Consider the following 21,953-nt stretch of genomic DNA (forward strand, 5'->3'; position numbering starts at 1 on the left):
GGGTAACCTTGAGGCCGGGCTCCGGGCCCCAGCACAGCGGCTACGCATCCCGAGCTTGCACATCGCTCTCGCTCTTCCTGCACCGCAGCGCCAGCCGAGCGCACGAGGTGAGCTGGGGCCCCAGGCCGTCCGACCTCCGCACCGGGACCCACGTAGCCTGCTGCCGGCACTTCCCATCCGGACCGGGCCGGTGCTGCATCCTGGGCATAGCGGACCCGGTCGGACGTGCGGAGAGGAGGAGGCGGTTGCTCGCGCCCCGGCCGCTCCCCGTCTCTGTCCCTCCTCGATCTAGTTCCATCCTCGCCTCTCTCCCTCCTCTACCCCGTCCCATCCTCGTCTCGTCTTATTCCTTGCTATTGTTTTCCGTCTTTGCCTCCGTCTCTTTCTCCCTCTCTGTGCTCCTCTGTTCGTCTTCTTCTCTGTCTTAACACTAGTTTTTTCCATCCATCGTCATCTCCTGTGACCCCTGCATTGTATGCTTTGCAGCAGCTCCCCCTCTGGCCTCCTCCCCGCGCGTCCTCCACGCTGGCCGGTCCCCCTTCCCGCGCTTGTCCCCTGCCCCCCCTCCCACTGCCCTTCCCCCTCCGCGTTGGTCACGTCCGCGCTCAGCATCCCTACCCCCCTCCTCCTGTCCTCTCTTGTGCTGCCGGATCCCCGCCCCCCTCGGTCCTGGTCACGTCCGCCCCGCTTCCTCCTCGTGGCGCGTGGCGGTCCTGTGCCCCTTCCTCCATCACTCGATCTCCAGAGTTCCTGATCTGAGGATGGGCAGGGCCCGGGCTCCTGTGCAGTCGGGGATGTAGCGCGGCCCGGGTGCAGCGAGCGGGTTACGTAACCTCGGCCTTCGCGGCTGCGTGGAAGAAGGGGTGCCCTCGTGCGCACCCGAATCTTTGGGCTGGGCGCGGCCCCGCACGGTTGCCCAGACCTGCGAGGCACCACGGAGCACGTTCTGGGGGTGCTCCCGCCTGTGCACCCGAAATCGGTGTGGCTCGAGGGTGGCTGCGGGAGGCTGTTGGAGACTGGGGTGACCGGGAAGGTCACAGCCTAGGAAGCTTAGGGTCTAATTAGGGAAACATGAAACTGATAACTGGCTCTGGTTGGGACAAAGATGGAGCTTGCTGCTGTGCGAGCAAGGAGGCCAGGGGCCTCACTAGGTGGCACACGTGCTGGGTTTGAAGAAGCAGCAAAGCACCTCCCAGTCTGGAAGGTTATTTTCAAACCAGAGAAAGATACGTTCTTTGCCTGTTTAATCCATGTTTTCCAAGCCCAGGGCCTGGATTCTCCTCCGGATGCATGAAATGAGTGAACCTCCTTGGGAAATCCAGGCTTGGTGGACTGGAGCATCCAAGGGTTGTGAGCCGGCTTTTTAAAAAAAATTCTTTAATCTTTTTTTTTGTCTTTTTGAGACAGGGTCCCGCTATGCAGTTCAGGCTGATCTTGAGCACACTTTGTAGCTTAGGGTGGCCTCGAACTCGCAAGATCCTCCTGCCTCAGCCTCCCTAGTGCTGGGATTACAGGTGTGCGCTACCACGCCCGGCCTTAACTGGCTTTTGGAATCAGCCTTTTTTTCTTTGGTCTTTTTGAAGCAGGGTCTCGCTATGCAGTTCAAGCTGGCTTTGAGCTCACTTTGTAGCTCAGGCTGGTCCCGAACTCATTACGATCCTTCTGCCTCAGCCTCAGGAGTGCTGGGATTACAGGCGTGTGTCCCCACACCCGGCCTCGAATCACCCATTGATTACAAGAGCATTCAGTTCTAGTCCTGTTTCCCAGGCAGACCGGTAGCACCATTTTCATTCTGGTGGATGAGATACCGGTCTCTGTGAGGTTAGTGTTTTATCCACATCACAAGGTCTGATCTCCATAATCAGGGAGCGCAGTTGCTTAATCCACATCGGAGCCTGAGGACTTGAATCATCTCCCTGCCATCTGCACATGCATTTGGGAGAGGAGCTCTCTAAATACTAGGTATTTCCTGGAAACCAGTCCCCTCGGGAATCCTGCTAGAGTTTGCCAAGTAACAAAACGTTACTTTGCAGTCCTTGGCCACAGGGGCATTTTGATCTTATGAGGAGCAGACTTACAGGCAGGAGGGAGGTGGGGTCAGTCCCTGGTATTTGTTTGTTTGGGTTTTTTTGTTTGTTTGTTTGTTTGGTTTTGTCTTTTTGAGACAGTGTCTCTGCTATGCAGTTCAGGATGGCCTTGAGCTCACTTTGTAGCCCAGGCTGGTCTCAAACTCACAACGATCCTCCTGTCTCAGCCTCCCGAGTGCTGGGATTACAGGCGTGTGCCACCACGCCCCGCGCAGTCTCTGGTATTTGACTCTAAGGTAGAAAGAAAGTAAGACCCTACCAAGGCTGAAATCTTCCTAATCAACTTCTTGGCCTCCCACGGGCACTTCTAGGATGCCTTCAGCCTGCTGGTTGGGGCCAGATTAGGACTGAGGGGGATAGTGCCCCCTGTTGGCAGTGTTGAGGGTGTGGCCCTCTCTCCTAGGCACAGAAAAGGGCCTGGGTCAGGACCCTGGGAAGGCATTGTTAGCAAATAATTTGCCCTCTGGTGGCCTGAGGCCGCTGGTGGCCCGGCCTTGGGGCTGTTCTGTGGGGAGAAGTAATGTAGCCCTTAGCCAGGTCTGGGGGAGGGGCGCTGTGGGCAAGATGACCGAACCTTTCAGCTTTGCGGCTTTTGAGAGAATTGTCTTCTTTGGGTGAGTGGGGGGAAGCTATGCTGTGGTTCTGGTGGGCTTAAGAAATCCCCTTCCTTTCAGTGAGTCATAATGAAGCAGCACGAATTTTCCCCACTTAGAAATGTCTCCGCTAAATCCAAAAGAGTCTGTCCAGATCCCAGGGCACCTTGTACCTCCCCAAGAGTTCAGGCGTGCTGCATGGCAGGGCCTGTGCGCAGGTGATGCAGGCTATGCAGGCTGTGCACCCACATTCCTGGGTCTTCTCCCGGGTACGCAGCAGCCTCCCACGGGACGTGAATGTGAGTGACACAGGATTTCTGCAAGCTCATTTCTGAGTCATTAACTTGAGCCAAAATCTACAGACGTGAGTCTCCTCCTGTCTAGCATAGCTGCTTCTATTTTAAGCATTACATTTGAAATAAAATAATTTTAGTGCTGAATTCCTAGTTTGCAGCCTTCACGGCTGCACCCCCAGTGACTTGGAACATCTGATAGCCAGCTCCAAACAGTACCTCCTTTGGGGAATTGCATGTGTCCCTCAACTGTTGTGACACTGAGGTGGCATCACAGGAAGAACCATTTCATTTCTTAAAGCTGTTTATTTCTTAATGTTGGGGCAGTGGAAGAAATGAGGAAACAGCTATGGACAGGAAGGTAGAAAAAAGTGCAGCTCTTGCATTACACACTCTACTTGGGCTTCCCTTCCTTCGCTTCAGCTTTTTGGAAGCAAGTCGTGATGTGTTCCTCTTGGCTGGGAGCTGACTTGAGGTGAAGGTAAAGGACAGTGAGTCATTCGACATTACCTCAATTTCTGAACCACCCCAAATGCCCACAGTCAACTCCTGGCCATCTGGTATGAGAATGAGTTGCTCTTGTAAGCAGGTTTTTAATTTCAGCTTTGCTGAGGGTCTTTTGTGCAATGTTTCTGAATTTTCTTTGGTGAAAGTCCCTGCAGGACCCTGCATCGTCCCTTTTTTTTTTTTTTTTTAATGCCTTTTTGAGACAGGGTCTCGCTATGCAGTTCAGGCTGGCTTTGAGCACACTTTGTAGCCCAGGCTTTTCTCGAACTCGCAATGATCCTCCTGCCTCAGCCTCCCAAGTGCTGGGATTACAGGCGTGCGCCACCACGCCCGGCCTGCATCGTCTCTTTTAAGCATCACTTTGGATACAGATAGAAGTAGAGCTAAGTGACAGAATAGACAGAGACCATTGTCAGTAGCGCTGTATATTCTGGGAGCCTGCATTTTTCACACAAGTCGCACTTAGCTTGGATAATTGAGTAGTGTGAGCAGTGACTGGGGCTTTGTGTTGAAGCTGTTGGGGGAACGTGAGCCAGGGTGGTAGCCTGCAGCCTCTCTGGACTCCTAGGGCATCTTGGGGAAACTGGTCTGCTCTGGAAGGGGAGACCTGTTAGGGCCATCAAGTGGCGCGGTGAGACCACGCCCTTGCGGTGGTTTGGGTGGTTTGTGCCCGTCCGCACGTAGCAAGGAGAGGCAGACTGCAGTACCTCCTGTGGCCTCTGGGACTCACTTCCCCCGAGCTCAGCTTCCTGAAGCCTGCAGGCAGTGTTTGGGAACAGGCTTGGCTGTGGTTTGGAGGGGGAAATGCCAAGACCAGCTGTGCTAGGACAGTGAAGTTGCTGGCTGCGGCATTTTTGAGTGTGGACCTGGTGAGAAGCCGGCATATAATTTTTTTTTTCCCTCTAAAGAGAACCCCATCCCTTCCAGACATCTTTAATTGACCTATAGGTCATGTTGCTTCAACTTTAAACAACTGATATGTCCTGAAATGCTTGCAGAAGATTTGCTGATCAGCTGAGTCGGTCCTGGCACATAGGACATGGGGTCTGTGCCCGTTTTTTAGAGAAGTCCCTAGAGTTTTAAAAGACTCATCGTGAGCCATGCCGATAGCCCTTTTTGGCCATTAAAATACAGAGCAGATTTAACAAATGTCACTTAATAGATGGACAAATGTTTTAAAAGTCTGACAGTATCAAGTGTTGGCAAAGCAGTGGGAAGGCAGGCATTTATGTTATTAGTTGGTGAGTTAAAAATTGATCCACCCTGGCAAGCACAAGGTTGTGAATTTGATTCCTGGTACCAAAAAAATGAAAAATAAGGAAACCAAGAATTGATCCAGGCATTACATAGTGAATTCAAGCTAGCCTGAACTACATGGTGGGACCATGTCAAAAAGCCCCCATACCCCTAAAAAAAATCCAGGTAGCATCAGGAACAATGGGCAATTTTAGCAAAAATAGAAATAAAATGACCCAAGAATTCCTTTTTTTTTTTTTGGTGATACTGGCAATCGAACTCAGGACCTTGTGCTTGCCAGGCAGGCGCTTGTGCAGCTGAGCTATATCCCCAGCCCCAAGAATTCATTTCTACATGTATAGACGCTCACTTGTGCCCTAGGTGACATGTCCTGGGAGAGTTGCTTTGTTAATAAAAGCAAATCTGTTTAATGGAGGGGAAGTGGCCACCAGTAAGGGAGCACATTTAATACGGTGGAGTTAAAACGAATTAGCCAGGTCCATTTACCTGCTGCATGGATCTTAGATGTGGTGCAGAGTGGAGACCAAGTTACTCAGAAGTCTGCACAGTGTGTTACTTGGGACAGGAAAATGCCAGTAAAAGCCACGATCAAAACCTGAGTCTTGAGCCGGAGATTTAGCTCAGCAGCAGTGTCTGCCTGGCAAGCACAAGGTTGTGAGTTCGATTCCCAATACCAAAAAAAAATCTTGAGTCTCCCTGCAGTCCATATATGTTGGTGTAAATTTTCCCACTTTCTGCCATTGAATGTACAGGTGCTTCAACTCTCTGTTTGACTAAGTGTACAGTAATGGGGGTCTGGTAATATGCCGGAGCCATACAGAGAATCTATATGGCTCTGATCTCACTGCAGAAATAGAGCAAGGCTGCATAGCCACTAAACTTCAGATCTTTCCATATAAGACCTCTGGAAAGGAAACCAAACAGCTGTGGGTGATTTTCTTTCAGAGCTTTTTGGGATTCACTTTCTGAAACAATGAATAAAATACATCCTCTTCCTGCAAAAAAAAGAAAGAAAAATGGCCAGTAATAACATGGCATTTGGACCGGGCGTGGTGCCACATGCCTGTAATCCCAGCACTCGGGAGGCTGAGGCAGGAGTATCGCTGTGAGTTCAAGGCCAGCCTGAATTGCGTAGCGAGACATGGAGTTAAGTCTGGCCGCAGATACACTTACTGTAATAAACTTCAGTGAACCTGAAGGATGTAGCATTCACTCCAGGGTTAGCTGTCGCATGCACCCTACAGGGTGTGACATCAAGGTTAGGGAGAGCTGGAGTTGCTAGGAATGGATGAAAAATGGACTGTATAAAATTGTAATTCTAAAAAGAAATAAAGCTCATTGTTAACGGTCAGTTCTGGGTGGTAGAAATACAGATGTTAGGAAGGCTTGACACTTAGTTCTAGCCCTGTAGAACAAAATAAGATGTAGTATTTTTTTTTAGACATTCTCAATGGTTGTTACTTTACCTATTGGTATCTTCAAGATAGTTTCTCAGGAAAAGATGTAGTATAGATTAGTTGATGGGAAGGTACTAGGAGTTGAATTTAGGGCCTTTGCACTGAGCTGTATATGTCAAGCCCCCTTTTAAATTTTTGTTATTTTAAAGAGAAAACAACATAATGAATCGGGTTAGTAGGACAGTTATAATAGTTGATGCATTAGTGGCTACTTAAAATTTATTTTGTGAGATAGGGCTTGCTAAATTGCCTCGCTGGGCTCAGACTTTCAATCCTCCTGCCTCAGCCTCTCCTAGAGAGTTAAGATTCCAGGCTTTTCTTTTCTTTTTTCTTTTGAGCAAGGGAATTGACCTACAAGTGGGCTGAAAGCTCTGCTGAAAAAGTGCTTATCATCCGTGCCCCCCTCCCACTGAGTCTTGAAAGAAGAGCTCCTAGTGAGGTCTGCACGCCACAGCCACACATCACGATGCGGGCTCCTGAGGGCTCTGGGCTCTGGGGAATTGAGGGTTAAAGGTGGTCGTGCAGGCCTGGGGACTTCCAGATGTAGGGCAAAGGAACATGGGCATCCGTGAGCTGCGCTGGAGGGAGGAAGTGGGCTTCAGGTGCCACTGCTCCTGGGCTGGTCTGGCTGTGGAGTCTGACATCCAAGTGACCTACCCCGCTTGGTGAGAGAACTGGCTTGTGTGCAGATGCACATCCGGCCGGGCCCGCTTATTGGGGCAGAATGATGGGGACCTTTGTGAAGGACGAACTGCTGGGGTGAGGCGTGAATCCTGCCCAGCGCAGCCTAACAACGGCACTGGCTCTAAGAAGCAGAGTGCTTCTCTGTTGGTTTTTTTTTGTGTGTTTTTGCACTCCGGGGTTGAAGAATAGCTGAAGAGTCATGACACAAAGGCTCAGCCCCAGGCTGCTGACACTGGGCAGAAAGGGCCAGGCAGGTACCTGGAGCTGAGCTCTGCTTGCCCCAACCTGCCAGCCTGACTAAGCCCTCGGTGGTGTCTCGCTTCCTGCAGCGGAGAAACGGCTCTGAGGAAGCTGCTCCGACAGGGTCTGGGGCTCCTGAGCAAGGCTGCTGTGCCCGGGCACCGCGTCTCCCACCGGCAGCGGACACGCCGGGTTCTCACCGCCGCCTGGAGGTTGGCTCTGCATGTCTCTGCCTCCCGAGGAGGAGGATGTGGAGTGACTCAGGCTGGCATGGCTGGGGCCGCTCACTCTCCTGGGGTCCCAGGAAGGGCCCCCAGGGGGGCAGCTTTGGGGAGGACCTTGGAAGTAGGCGGAAAGCCATGTCCACCCTCATGGAGGACGTGGTGACATGGCTTGGTTGGTGTAGAGGGCTCTCAGGACATGTGATCATTTTTTCTTTTCTGTTTTCTTTTTTTATACTGGAAATCGAACTCAGGACCTTGCACTTGCCAGCCAGGCACTGTGCCATTGAGCTATACCCCTGGCCCTCTTTTTTTATTTTATTTTACTATTTTTTTTGAGACACCATCCACTATGCAGTTCAGGCTGGCCTTGAGTTCACTGGGTAGCCCAGGCTGGCCTCAGATTCACTGCGGTCCTCCTGCCTCAGCCTTCTGAGTGCAGGGATTACAAGTGTGTGCTAGCATGCCTAGCTAACACAGGAGATCTTGTGGAAGTCTGGGATGGGCTTGCTGGCAAGCTTGCTCTTCGACTGCTGATGTGCCCATGCACTGAAATAGGAAAATTCAATTTTTGTTGGCTGCTTTTATACTTCATAGCAAAAGATGGGAGCCCGTGGACTTTAGATTGAAGCGGGTGGAAAAAGGCCATGGTTTGCAGCCCGTATAACTGGATGTGCCGATGGCATCTGCAGGACAGCCTGGTCACAAAGGTTTACTGTGAAGCTGCGGAGATGACTAAACAGGAAGAGCGTGCTGGGTGTGGGCGAGTGACTAATACGTTGGCATGGGATTGTCCTGTGGGTTATATCACTGGTGTACGCAGGCACACATGGCTGGAGGTTCTCTGGGGACCAGTCCTTGAAGCTGGCCTGCAAGCCTTTGTGCCCTGGAGCCTAGGACACTTGTCTTGCCTCGGCCACATATAATCCGTGTTTCTGAAGGGGTAAGGGGCTGGGTGTGGATGGTCCCAGCACTCGGGAGGCAGAGGCAGGATGGCTCAGAGTTTGAGGCCGGTCTGGGCTATGTCGTGAGTGCCCTGTCTCAAAAGAAACAAACACAGCAAACAAAAGAACTAAACATTTCATTGAATTCCTCCTAACAATTTTACAGAATACGTGTAAGTAAATAAATGTTTTCTGGTTTTTTTTGTTTTTTAGTTTTTTTTCTGGTACCGGGAATCGAACTCACAACCTTGCGCTTGCCAGGCAGGTGCTGTACCGCTGAGCTATATCCCCAGCCCTAGTAAATGTTTTTTGAAGAGATACACTGTCTTCCTCCCTCCCTCCTTGTTTGTTTGTTTGAGAGAGGGTCTCACTGTTCTTTCAGACTGGCCCTGAACTCACAGTGATCCTACTGCCTCAGCCTCCCAAGTGCTGCTGTTACAGGTGTGCACCACCATGCCCAGCTACTTGTCACTTTTCTTAAAGGATTTCATTTTAGTAATTTTATTCATAAAGAGTAGAGTTTTGCTGTAGTTCTGCCACCCAGACAACCTGCCATTGCAATTTTGGACATACCCTCACAGACCTTTTGTATATACATCTAGTTTGGTATCCTGTCCCTGAAAGACAGGGTCAGGGTTCTTCAATAGAGTAAATAGTAGGATGTTAGAGATTGCAGGGGGCAATCTTGGGGCGCCAGGGACCCAGCAGAACCTCACTTTCACCTCCAGCTCATACCAGTTTCTCAGTATTTTTCTGGGGTGCTTCTGGGTTTTCTTCTGGGAACTCGGCTGCACCTCCTCAAGCAGCTTACACCTGGATACCTGGTTACTAAGGTAATGTTTCTGTCCTCCCAAGAGCATTAGTTATGCTCACCCTGTTTACATTAATCCTTGTTCAGCTCTCCAGGGCAGACCCTACTCAGCTCTGAGCGGTCTTTGCAAGTGGGGCCAAGCAGCCGCCCTGAGCCAAAAAAAGAGCATTCTGTCACCGGAAGCCCAAGCCCAAAGCAGCACAGGTACGATCTGGCCAGCGGTGGCCTCTCCGGGTCTCTCAGGAGACCGAGGGGCTCGGGTCTAGGAGAGCCAAGGATGGTTCATTGGACCAGCTTTGGCTGTCATGGTACAGTCCTTGGGCCGGTAGCACCGTCCCCTGAGGGCACAGCAAGGCCTTGTGTTCTGGTGGCCTGGTGTGCGCCCATCTCTATGATGTCCCTGCCATCCAGCCAGGCTCCCCTAAGCCTGGCTGCGGCCCTTTCCCCCGACGCGGCTTTGTGTTCACCGGGAGTGTAGGTGTACGGAGGCCGCAGGCGTCCTTCGATTTGAGTGAGGCAGAGTGGCGGTGTGACTGACAGCATTAAAGCCGATGGGCTAGGTGGCGGGAGGTCTGGCCTCTTCATTTCAGTGCCTGCTGAGGGGGCAGTGCCTGTGCCCTGAGGCGCCGCTTGCTGGGAGTTGAGGGCTCGGAAGCATCAGTCAGTAGACTGGTCACCGAGCTTTGGTCGGGCCCTTCTGGAGGTGGCAGGGGTGGGTCTCGAGGGCACCCTGAGGAGCCACAAGTGTGGGGGTGATCCACACGGACCCTTGAGGTGGGGGGCCCCGAGATTGGTTGGGGGCAGGGCTGAGGGGCTGATCTCCAAGCCCGAGCTGAAGGGTTTTAGAAGGAGCAGCACTTGGTCCAAGGGTGTTGGTGAGCAGCATGAGACCCCAGTCCACGTCCTCCCCCCGCCTTTGCCCTCTGCTCGGCTAACCGACTGGCTCAATGAGTTTAGCTGTGGGTCAGGGAGGAAGTAAAGCAAAGGCCAGGGCAGGCCTCGGGGTTGTGACCTGGGCTGCTTAATTACCTGGAACAGATGGTCCTACTGCTGAGAGGAGCACTTCTCAGGAAGGGAGTCTCGGCGGTGGGGACTCAGCCGGGCCAGGCGTGGAGCTCGGTCACGTAGCCCTTGCCAGTGTGTGAGAGGCCCGGGGCTCAACCCCTAGTCGGGGAGTTGAGAAAGTGTAATTTCTTACATTGCAGCTGACTTGTCAGCGAAGTATAGTAACATTAGGACTGGACTCGGGGTGGTATGGTCACTCTCTGTTGTGTACAAGTTGATTTGCATAAAGTCCTCTGACCAAAAGTTGATGGATGGATGGGTGGGTGGGTGGATGGGTGGATGGATGGGTGGGTGGATTTTGAGGTATTAAAGATTGAAGCCAGGGCTCTACACTGAGGCCATCTCCTGTCATTTTTTAGTTTCAATTTGGTTTTTTTGCTACAGGCTTCTGGGATGAGGATTTTGTATTCAGGGTTCCATTGGACTTTGCCTCCCACGCCGGGACTACTTTTGGTAGCAGGGGCTTGGACGTGTTTATTGTCACACCTACTAGGAGTGCAGAATAAACCCGTGCTCTGGGGAATTGGGGACTAAGGAGACCAGGGGAATGGCTTTGGCTCTGGGTTCTGGTGAGGACGGTAACGAGGTACTGTGGCTTCCCAGCGCTGATGGACATGGGTGGCTTAGCTTGTCATACAGAGAGCTGCTAGGCTTCCACAGGCACTGTAAGGTAGGGGTCAGTTTGTTACCACCAGAGGTGGTTGTGACTTCCTTTTGTAGACATTCCTTTGGTGCGTGGAAAATGGTGTGATTCATGGAGATTGTCATCTGTCCATCAATGTCCCTTCTGTCCACCCAGACTCACAAGAGCTTTTTGCCCAGGCCGGGGACGCACCTACCTCCCCAGAGCGCGGCTGGGGTGCAGAGTGTTTCTCAGGTTAATGTATAAACAGGAGTCAGCCTCCTGTGCCAGGCGCCCGACTGAGTACCTCGACCTGATGACTGTTTGCTTTCTTGGACCAGCACCTCAGAAGCCATGTCGAAGTCCCACAGCGAAGCCGGGACGGCCTTCATCCAGACGCAGCAGCTGCATGCGGCCATGGCCGACACCTTCCTGGAGCACATGTGCCGCCTGGACATCGACTCGCCCCCCATCACGGCCCGCAACACCGGCATCATCTGCACCATCGGTATGTGGCACCCCGCCCCGGGGAGGGGGTTCTCGGTGCAGGGACCACCTGAAAAGACAAGTGTCTCTTGATCGCAGCAGACCAAAATGCTGAGTTTCAGAGAGGCTAGCCAGGTCTCTGCTAGGCTCTTCTGATGCCTAGGAGCCTATAGGATCTTCAGGAAGTGGGAGGAGTATACCACAAGATACAGACAGGAGGCTAGCGCAGTAGCATTCTTCTATGCACTTTTGAAAGTGTTGTGGGCTTTTGGGGAGGGGAACTGTTTACATAAAATGTAAAAGATGAGTCCTTTTTTGGAGATAGGGTCTCGCTATGCAGTTGAGGCTGTCCTTGAGCTCACTTTGTAGCCCAGGCTGGTCTCGAACTCGCAACAATCCTCCTGTCTCAGCCTCCCAAGTGCTGGGATTACAGACATGTGCCACCACGCCCGGCAGAGAGTTCTATAGTTGTGAGCAAACTGCTGTTTTCTTTCCTGCGTGAACAGCACATTTTTCCTACTCAAGGCTTTAAAACGCTTTTTTCCTAGGCCCGGCCTCCCGCTCCGTGGAGATGCTGAAGGAGATGATTAAGTCGGGGATGAACGTGGCTCGAATGAACTTCTCCCACGGAACTCATGAGGTGAGCCCTAGCCAGACAGTGTGTTCTCCCGTGCCTTTGAAGGTGGTTGGGCCACTAAGGAGGGCGCCATGTTCTTTTACCCCCTGTAGACCAGGCAGGTTCACGTCTGTCGTTCACAGTGGGCGGGAAGCTGCTTTTACCAGCCCGTTCTACCCCTTCCCTCCGGCCTCCTGTACTGGCCACGCCGCCACAGGCAGCTAGCGCTTGCCTGTCACTGGCGTGGTATCCCATGCACCTGGGCCAGCCTCAGGCCTCCCTTCCCCCGGGAACCCCCGCAGCCCGTGGTGGTGAACCTGCAGCGTGTGTACCACAGGCAGCTGCTTGTGATCACTGAAAGTTTTGAAAAGTTCAGCTTCAGTGCCCTAAGCCATTAGGAGTCTTAGCCACTGTCCCCAACACCCCTGCCCCAGGGTGTCTGCAGACAGCTCATGTTGCCACCAAGAACCGAAAGGTCACCCAGTGGGTTGATTCCGGCCTTGCTCAGACAGCTGGGGCAGGTGCAGGAGGACAGGTGCCGCTTCCACTGTTGCAAGCCAAGGATCACCTGTGACGTGCAGCAGTAGCGCTGTCTGTCCTGTGTGCTCCCCGTGCTTCTGGTATATTCGAAGAACCACACAGGAGGAGCAAGAGGTGCAGGGAGCGGGGAAGGGGGTGTAAAAAGAATTCAGATGGTCTCGTACATGTGCCAGCTCCCGGGGATGGATATACTCAGGATGGACTGCAAACATGTACCAATAAAAGTCAAAATTAAAAAGTAAGATAACCAGTCAGCACGCCTTCTCAGGAGCCTGGTTCCGATGTGTTTGAGCTGGATTTTTTATTAGCCAGCCTGACCTGTGGGCCTTATCCAGGGACTCATGGCAGCTGTCAGGAAGGCTTCTGTCCTGCCCTCTGCTTCCAAGTTGTCAGCGAACCCTTTCTGAGAAGTGTGGGGTAGAGCCTTTTAAGAAGAACCTTTAGGCTGTACCGTGAATTTCCCACAGACAATGGGATCTCATGCTGGCAGTGATGGAAGAGGACAGCTTGCCCCTTTCTTGACTTTTCTTTCCTGTTCAGAGAAGAAAACGCTGCCCTGTAAGGTCATGCGGTGTGGGGCTGCCCTCTGGCCTTTGGAAGTTGGTATTAAGTTTGAACTAAAAATAAGTCCTTAGGAACAGCAATCCAAGAAGTGAATTCCTCCTTTCCGGGAACCTGAGACACTTCATCATTGATTCCATAAACAGCCTATGGTCTGGCAGGAAGCTGGCCCCCAAATGTCATGGAGGCCTGGTCCAGCGGTTACCTAGGCAGGTTACGCTGCAACTCGGCTTAGCATTCTGTAATGTTCCCAAAGCAAAAGGAGTGGGCTTTTCAGCAGCAGTCACCGGGAGTTTCTCACTGTGGGCTTCAGAGAGTGAGCTGAAGACTTGGGTGAAAGCTCTTTGATCCCTGCTGCTTGAGTCTGCAGCGTGCAGGGGACAGAGCAGAAATAGATGTTGAGAAAGCTGACCTTTCAGAAGGCTTTATGGCACCTCCATCCCGTAAAATAACACCACGCCGCCCTGAAATGGCAAACACCAGTGAATGTGCTTCCCTGCTGTACGGGGACTGGCTCGGAGTTTAGGGTTGTTGGTTTTTTGGGGGGGGGCGGTGGGTTTTGGTGATAGGCTCTCAGTATGTAGTTCAGACTGGCCTTGAATTATGTCCTCCTGCCTCAGCCCCCCAAATGCTGGGATTACAGGCATATGCCATCATGCCTGGCCTGAAATTTAAGTTTTTTAATCTACAAGACGCATTTGGAGATTATCTGTACTTTCACTTTTAAGTCCCTGTTGAGTTTATTTTTAGGTTTTAAACCATGATGAGGTTTTTCCTGAGATCAGAGTTTTAGGAACTGATTTGAAATTGTTCTGGGTGTATGTAATATATGGTAATAGGTTCCATTTGACTGTAGTAAAGCTCTCATTCCTATGCACCTTACCCTAGGAGCTGGGACATTCGTGACTTTTTTTTTTGGTCTTTTTCAGACAGTCTCACTATGCAGTTCAGGCTGGTCTTGAGCTCACTTTGTAGCCAGGCTGGTCTCGAACTTGCAGTGATCTTCCTGTCTCAGCCTCCTGAGTGCTGGGATTACAGGCAGGCGCCATCATGCACGGTGACTGTTGGTTTTAACAGTTTTGGCCGCTCTTTGGCTCCCATCTTTGGCAGTCACAGAAGCAAGATGTGTTCTTGCTGAACCTGCGGTTCCACGATGCCTGTGTTAGCCAGAAAATGGTGACTTTTGTACAATCTAAATTTAGAGCCTCCTGGAAGGACAGGATTGGTGGGTGGTACCCTTAGCCTTTGGATAATGTGCTAGCAAAACCACAGCTGGAGCAGGGAGTGGTGGCAAACTCCTGTGACTTGGTGTGGAAGCCATGGGTTCAGTTTTCAGTACCTGCTCCTCCCAAAATGACCTAGCCCCCAAACACTGAAGGCCAAATGATTTTAGGGAGATCTAACCTGGGGGGGGGTCCACTTGTTAGTCGGATGCTATACCTCTGAGCTGTCCCCCGGCCCAAGGCTAAATGACCATAAAGGCTGAGGTCTGTCCTTCAAAGCACAGTAATAAGATCAGTTCCAGTTAGACTACTGTGGAGTACATAGCAGTGCAAATCTGTCCATACTAAGATCAGACCAGGGTAGTACAGAAACCAGACTAACCAGGTTGCCCAAGACTTCAGTCCTAGGGAGATGCAGGAAGCATAAATAAAGGTACATCCTAAGGAAGTTACATTCCAGGGATACAGGCAGCGCTCCAAATTGGAATTAAATAGAGTGGTCATTGTAGTGTACAGTGATAATAGTACCATTTATTAAATAGTGACTCTGTGCTTGGCTTTATTCTGAATATTTGGTTCTGAGAAAAAGGCATTTGCCAGTATTCAGTATTCGTTCTTTTTTTAAAAATTGAGTCCAGGCATGGTGGTACACACCTGTAATCCCAAAAGTCAGGAGGCTGAGGCAGGAAGCTCAAGGCCACGCTGGGCTACATAGTGAGACCTTGTATCAAAAAACTTCAAAGAAAAAAAAAATAGGCTTTAAAAAATTTTTCTGCCCTGCATTCTATCTCGTTCCATTGTTGGCTTGCTTACAGTTTTTTACAACTTACTATAAGGAACTCTACAAAACAAACCACGCCAGCCAGCCGTCCCCTGTGCCAAAGTACGTGAGAATTCAAAGCTGAGCATTTGTGACACAGCCTTAGGGCAGCACTGTGCCAGCTTCCTGCCAGTAGCAGACAGGCTGGTGTGTGGGTGCCGCGCTCGTGGACAAGGGCTGGGTTCGGTTAAGGGCCATAAAGTGCTGAATGAGGTGCCCTGTATCAGCAGTGTCACATGGGGCACACTATCTGAGAACTCTAGCAGTCTTATCTGGGGACTGACTGCCCTTTTAATCAAACAGTGGCAGACGGAAGAGAAAAGCTGAAGGAGGGGTCGCAGCCGGGGTTTGCCAGGGCACGGCCTGCAGATGTAGGCGCTGACCGCCTTTCCCCGGTCTGCTCCTGCTCAAATTGGACTGCAGAAAGCGCTCAAAACCTGCCTGCAGTGACCTTTGAAATGAGTTGTTTGGCTTGGGCCATGATCACTTGTGTCAATAACTCAAGAGTTTGGATTGTAGTTCAGATCGATAAGAAAAGCACAGAATTGGACGCTGATTGAAATGTTTTGGGGCCAGGGGAGTTGGGATAATTGCGCAGCTAGGGATGGATGGGCAGCGCTCAGGTGGGGCCGAGGGGGCGGAGCCTGGGCCTTTCCTAAGGGATCCGCTCAGCCCTGAGGGGGGAATAAACACCTGCTCGATCCAGGCATGGAGGACACTTGTCATCTTCCTTGTCTTCCTTCCAGTACCATGCCGAGACCATCAAGAACGTGCGTACGGCCACCGAGAGCTTCGCTTCTGACCCCATTCACTACCGGCCAGTGGCCGTAGCCCTGGATACCAAGGGACCAGAGATCCGAACCGGGCTCATCAAGGGCGTGAGTGTCACGGGGAACTCGCAGCCCCAGAGGGAGGGTGCTGAGGGCTGCCGGCCTGGGTGCCAGGTCTTAGACTTTAGGCCTGTAAATGAGGGTTTATACATTCATCACTGTGAGCAGAAAGTTAGATCTATCTACTTTGCTAGGAAACAGCACCCTTGTTACTGTAAGAACCCTAATCTAAATATCTCATGGATGCTCTTGCTGAAAATCCAAAGCCTAAATGTATTAAAAAATAGTAATAGCTGGGCGTGGTGGTGCACGTCTGTAATCCCAGCACTTGGGGGGCTGAGGCAGGAGGATCATTGTGAGTTCAAGGCCAGCCTGAGCTACAGAGTGAGCTCAAGGCCAGTCTGAACTATGTAGCCAGGCCCTGTCTCAAAAAGACAAAAATAGATAGATACAAATAAAAAATAATAGGGAAGGAGAGTTTAGGGGAGAATGGAGAAGGAAACGAAGATGTGTCAGGTGCCTGTGTCACTCGGGGCTGAAATCACTGCAGACTGCAAACATGTATTAATATTAGGGAAAATGTAAAACAGACTGAAACCTACCACCTTAAAGAAATCCGATTATCTTGGTATGTATAAGCAAAACTCCTTTTCTAAGTGGAAGGGGACACCCTCCCCCTCTCCCAAAAAAAAACCTCCTCCTAAGTGTCTCTTTTCTGGGAGGATTTCTTTGCATCTTTTTCTCTCTTGGTTAAGTAGCGAAGCTGAAACACTGTAGTTTTTTCCCTGGGTTTTTTCTTGAAACTAGGTGAGTTAGAGGGGAAGGTCTGTAGATTATGCTGGGCTGAGACTGGAGTCCAGCTCCGGGGAAGAGAGCCCCGGGCGGCAGCGGCTTCTGAGGTCTGGACCCGCCCGTGTCTGTCCGCAGAGCGGCACCGCCGAGGTGGAGCTCAAGAAGGGAGCCCCGCTCAAGATCACGCTGGACAACGCCTACATGGAGAAGTGCGACGAGCACGTGCTGTGGCTGGACTACAAGAACATCTGCAAGGTGGTGGACGTGGGCAGCAAGGTCTACGTGGACGACGGCCTCATTTCCCTGCTAGTGAAGGAGAAAGGTTTGTGTGGGGTCCTTCGAGGGTGAGAGGAAGGGGCATAGAAGGAATGAAAAGCCGGGTACACTGGCGCACACCTGTCACCCCAGCACTTGGAAAGCTGAGGCAGGAGGATCCCAGTAAGTCTGAGGGCAGCCTGGATTACGTAGCAATAGCGTATCTCAACAAAAGAAGAAATGTTAAGTATATGTACCTACTCCCTGAGATGAATATACACACTAGGAATATAAATACCAGTGCAAAAGTACTGTATTACTGTATTACTGTATTCTCCCACCTGAAGTCCCCTGGCAGGTGGGAGATAGGTTAGGGGGTTGCAAGGTTGTACTCGCTAAGGAGCCCTGGCTGGTCTCAAAACTTCAGATGCACAGCTCTCCTAAACATCCCACACGCTAAGGTGTTTGAGGTAGGATAGCAATTTACAGGTGAGGAGATGGGTGGGGTTAGAACCCTGCTCCTATGGCCCTGCTGCTCGGTTCCCTTCCTGTTGGGGTGTGCATTAAACACTTTGCCTCCCGTGTCTCTCGCAGGTCCCGACTTCCTGATGACTGAAGTGGAAAACGGTGGCTTCTTGGGCAGCAAGAAGGGCGTGAACCTCCCCGGCGCAGCGGTGGACCTGCCTGCCGTGTCCGAGAAGGACATCCAGGACCTGAAGTTCGGGGTGGAGCAGGATGTGGACATGGTGTTCGCGTCCTTCATCCGCAAGGCTGCCGATGTCCACGCGGTGAGGCAGGTCCTGGGAGAGAAGGGGAAGAACATCAAGATCATCAGCAAGATCGAGAACCACGAAGGGGTGCGGAGGTGAGGCCCGGGCCCTTGGGCCCCAGCCCAGCTCAAGAAGGGCAGAGTAGAACCTAGAAATGCCTGGTCCCCAAACCTGGGCCTTGCGCATCAGAACGCAGGCTGCGCTGGGTGCCACAGTGCACCCCTAGAATCTCAGCACTCTGGAGGCTGAGGCAGGACGATCAACATGAGTTTGAGGCCAGCCTGGCCTACATAGTGAATTCAAGGCCAGTCTGAACTACACAGGAGAGGTGTCTTAAAAAAAAAAAAATGCAACCTCAGAGGTCTGACCCAGACACTGTAAAACAGACTCCTTAAACCAGACTCGTAGGACAATGGGATGGGGCATTGCCATTTTAATGACAAAATCAGAATTTCCTCATTAATTGAGAAGCTTAACCTTGTTCTGTGGGCCTGGGGACTAACAGCGGAGAGGCTGGGGTCATAGCACCCAGCACCGGATCCATCCTGCTCAACTGCCGGCAGTGTTTGCTGGAGAGACCATGGGTAAAGAAATACGTGGGTTCTTCTTGGAGGGGCCCTTTTTGCCCCTCTCTAAGGAGCCATGTGGCAGCCCAGAACCTGACATCTATGCTGCAGCTTGGGCCTCCTGGTCTGTACTTAGAAAGCACTGGCCTTTAGATGAGGCCCATCCTGGTGTGGCCCATTCGGCTTTCCGTAGGAAAGCATGAGGTTCTCCAGGTGGACGTCATCAGCACAGCTTTGTGCCCATGCTCACGTGCAGCCAGCCAGGTGTGTCTGTTCTCTCGGCTTCTTGTTAGAAACCCCATATAGGGTTTTAAAGATAGCGTAGTGCAGTGATCCAGCACTATTCATGATTGTAGCAGCGCGACTCGTATTAGCTAAATCTTGGCTAGCGTGTCCAACACATGAATGAAGAAAATTGGTATTTACACATCTTGGAGTACTGTCCACCAAGGGTCAACTTGTCATTTGTAGGAAAAGGGATGCACTGCAAGACCATCATGTGCATTAGACACATGGCTTAAAGATCATACAGTTTATTTTACATGAGACATCCATAAAGTAAAGAGTAGAAGGCCGGGCGTGATGGTGCACACCTGTGAGACCAGCCTGGGCTACAAAGTGAGCTCACGGCCAGCCTGAGCTGCATAGCGAGACCCTGTCTCAAAAAGACAAAAAAAAAGAAAAAAGAGTAGACTAGAAGGTTGATAGTAGAAGTTAGGGAGGTGGATCTTTCTCAGATGGGAAAGGGACCAAAGAGATGGAAAAGAGGGGTACAGAGAGGAAGGGAAAGTGATAAAAAAGGAATAAAGATGCGTTATGTGCACTCACCAGCTTCACACAAGCAATGTAATTACGTACTGCAAAAATGGAGTACTAAAAAACATTGCTTTGTCTTTTTGAGACAGGGTTTCACTGTGTAGTTCAGGCTACTTTGAATTTGCTTTGTAGCCCAAATTTGCACTGATCTTCCTGCCTCAGCCGCCAGTGCTGGGATTACCGGAAGGTGCCACCACGCCTAGCCTAAAATTATTTTTAATTACATCTCAAAGACCAGGCGGCAGCAAGCTTGCCTGTACTTCCAGCACTTGGGAGGGTGAGGCAGGAGGGTCACTGAGTTAGTGAGTCATAAGTTCGAGGCCAGCCTGGGCTGCATAGTGAATTCAAGGCCAACCTGAACTACACAGCAAAACCCTGTCTCACAAAAAGCAAAATCAATAAAAACCCCAGCCCCACTCCTGTGGTTGGGATGTGCTTGGGGAGGCGTAAGGAGGCTAGGCGTCCAGCACTGTGGCTCACTGTCCTCCACTGAGTGGCCCTGTCCTGTGTACCAGGTATGTAGGACCCTCCTCTCTGCCATCCTGATGAGCTGTGGCGTCCCTGGCAGAGCCATGCCACCTCCCTCTCCTTGGGCCAGGTTGGGGGAGCTGGCTGTTTGGTTTTTTATTTATTTATTTATTTATTTATTTATTTTTGTTGTTTTGAGGCAGGGTCTCGCTATGCAGTACAGGCTGGCCTTGAGCTCACTTTGTGGCCCAGGCTGGCCTCGAACTCATGGCCATCCTCCTGCCTCAGCTTCCCGAGTGCTGGGATTACAGACGTGCACCACCACGCCTGGCCTTATTTTTTTGTTGTTTTTTTGTTTTGTTTTTCTTCTGGTACGGGGAATCACTCATGACCTTGGGCTTGCTAGGCAGGCGCTGTGCAGCTGAGCTAAATCCCCACCCCTGGGGGAGCTGGCTGTAGGACAGCCCTCAAGCGTCCTGCCAAGTGATGTCACAAGCCAGCAGTGGGCCTCAGTTCACAGCGTTCCCTGGCAGTGCCCATAGGAACAGAGACATAGTGAGACCTCAGCTGGGGGCTTCTGATTTGTAGGTGGAGTGGACAGCCTAGGGGCTTTCAGAGGAGTCCCCTCAGCCACCTCGCACTCATCAGGGTCGGGAGGTGGGCGCGCTTCCTGTGTGTCCCTCCCCAGCATAACAGCTTCCCCTCCTGTTCCTGCCTTCCACGTCAGGTTCGATGAGATCCTGGAGGCCAGCGATGGCATCATGGTGGCCCGCGGTGACCTCGGCATCGAGATTCCCGCGGAGAAGGTCTTCCTGGCTCAGAAGATGATGATTGGGCGCTGCAACCGCGCCGGGAAGCCCGTCATCTGCGCCACGCAGGCACGCGCTTCCCCGGGGCCCTGGCCTCGTCCCCCACGCGGGCACGCGCACATCCGCCCTCTCCTCCGTGCTCCCACGTGTGGTCCTGGGGCCGTGCCCCGTCTCACTGTGCCCTGTCCCCTTGCAGATGCTTGAGAGCATGATCAAGAAGCCGCGGCCCACGCGGGCTGAGGGCAGTGACGTGGCTAACGCGGTCCTGGACGGGGCTGACTGTATCATGCTGTCCGGGGAGACGGCCAAGGGCGACTACCCGCTGGAGGCCGTGCGCATGCAGCACCTGGTGAGGATGACCTGCCCCGAGCGGGCCGGCTCTGGTCCCCTCTGCCCCCTGTGTTGTCCGAGTCCCAGCAGCAGTGGGGCAGTGGGACCTGGGGTGCCTCTTGGTTTTGTCCTTTTCTGTTTCACCTTCCCTGCCCCCACCCCACCTCTCCTGCCCCTTTATCTGACTTGCACAGTTCAATTCCGGCCTCCTGGCCAGGAGTCCTTCCCATGGCCAGAGTGCTGGGCTGTGTGTGCAGTCACAGGACGCCTGGTGCCTCTTCCCGGGCAGTCCGCAGGACCTGGGTGTCCTGTCCTTTCTTCTGGCTTCCCACTTGCCTCCGCCCTCCACAGACAGGGTCCCCTGCTGGCCCTGCAGGGAGGGACCTTCCTCCTGGGGCTGATTGACAGGCCCAGGGCTACCTACCGCTGGGGCTGCGTGGAGCCCAGTGGGACCGAGTTCTTCAGGACTCTCGCTCAGCGGTGTCCCTGTGTCTGCCACCCTCTGTCAGGCCCAGTTTCTCTGCCCTGTGTTCTGCCCCAGAGCTTCCTGAAGTGTTAACTCAGGAGTGAGTTTCAGGGCTGCCCTGTCTGCAAAAGAAATGAGTTCTGCAAGGGCCCTTCCTCCTGGTGGCTCTAGGTCAGTCCTAGCACTCAGCCTGGTGAACCTGCCCTGGTTCCGACATGGCTTTTATTTCCCCGGCCTTTCCACTCCTCCTCTGGGTGACTACCGATTCTCATCCTCTGTGACCTAGTTCCCCCAGGCCCTCGTTTAAAAACACACCACCACCCCCTCAAAAAAAGCAAAAAAGAGCTCTGAGTAGTGAGGTGTCCTTCCCTCCTTCTGTGTCCATGTGTTCTGGGCTGAAGCAGGTTCCAGTGGAAAACCATGTGACCCTGTCCAACTCCATCCCCAGGGCTGTCATCAGCATCTCTGCTGGGTTTCCTGGGACTGAAATTGGCAGAGACCCTTCCCTTCCCTTCCTCAGGGACGTTTGTGTGGCTGAGCCCGGCTGACAGTGTCCCGGGACAGAGCCATGAGCGCTGGCCTGGCCTGGCCTGGCCTCTGAGCTGCCTGGGAGCAGGAAGGCACCTCTCTCCCTGGACGCTTGTCACTTCAGCCAGTCACCTCTAGCACCTGCCTTTCGGTCTCCCCAGGATTCCCCCTCTGATTGCTCGGCTCAGTTGTGGGACCTGCTTTCCCCTGATGAGCAGAGCTCACCCTGACCTGATCTGTCGAGCCACGAGCCACATAGACTTTGTGTGTCCCTGGGGCGTCACTTACATCAAGAC

The 21,953-nt window shown here is 52.3% G+C and overlaps 1 protein-coding gene across 4 annotated transcripts in view; it reads left to right on the forward strand.

The window, feature by feature from the left end:
* Positions 1 to 21,953, forward strand: part of Pkm (pyruvate kinase, muscle) — a 27,218-nt gene continuing 5,265 nt past the window's right edge. The window contains exons 1-9 of one of the 4 annotated variants that reach the window (XM_005393623.2): positions 24 to 107; positions 9,182 to 9,298; positions 11,123 to 11,289; positions 11,816 to 11,907; positions 15,774 to 15,905; positions 16,785 to 16,971; positions 17,499 to 17,769; positions 20,252 to 20,402; positions 20,530 to 20,682. In XM_005393623.2, coding sequence (XP_005393680.1) covers positions 11,136 to 11,289; positions 11,816 to 11,907; positions 15,774 to 15,905; positions 16,785 to 16,971; positions 17,499 to 17,769; positions 20,252 to 20,402; positions 20,530 to 20,682 — 1,140 coding nt within the window. In that variant the 5' untranslated portion in view covers positions 24 to 107; positions 9,182 to 9,298; positions 11,123 to 11,135. Of the gene's footprint in view, positions 108 to 2,600; positions 2,702 to 9,181; positions 9,299 to 11,122; positions 11,290 to 11,815; positions 11,908 to 15,773; positions 15,906 to 16,784; positions 16,972 to 17,498; positions 17,770 to 20,251; positions 20,403 to 20,529; positions 20,683 to 21,953 lie in introns of those variants that run through there. The other 3 variants (XM_005393620.2, XM_005393621.2, XM_005393622.2) reach the window with 3 other exon arrangements.

The sequence above is a fragment of the Chinchilla lanigera genome, unplaced genomic scaffold (genome assembly GCF_000276665.1).
Source record: "Chinchilla lanigera isolate Chin_1 unplaced genomic scaffold, ChiLan1.0 scaffold00049, whole genome shotgun sequence".
Lineage (NCBI taxonomy): Eukaryota > Metazoa > Chordata > Mammalia > Rodentia > Chinchillidae > Chinchilla > Chinchilla lanigera.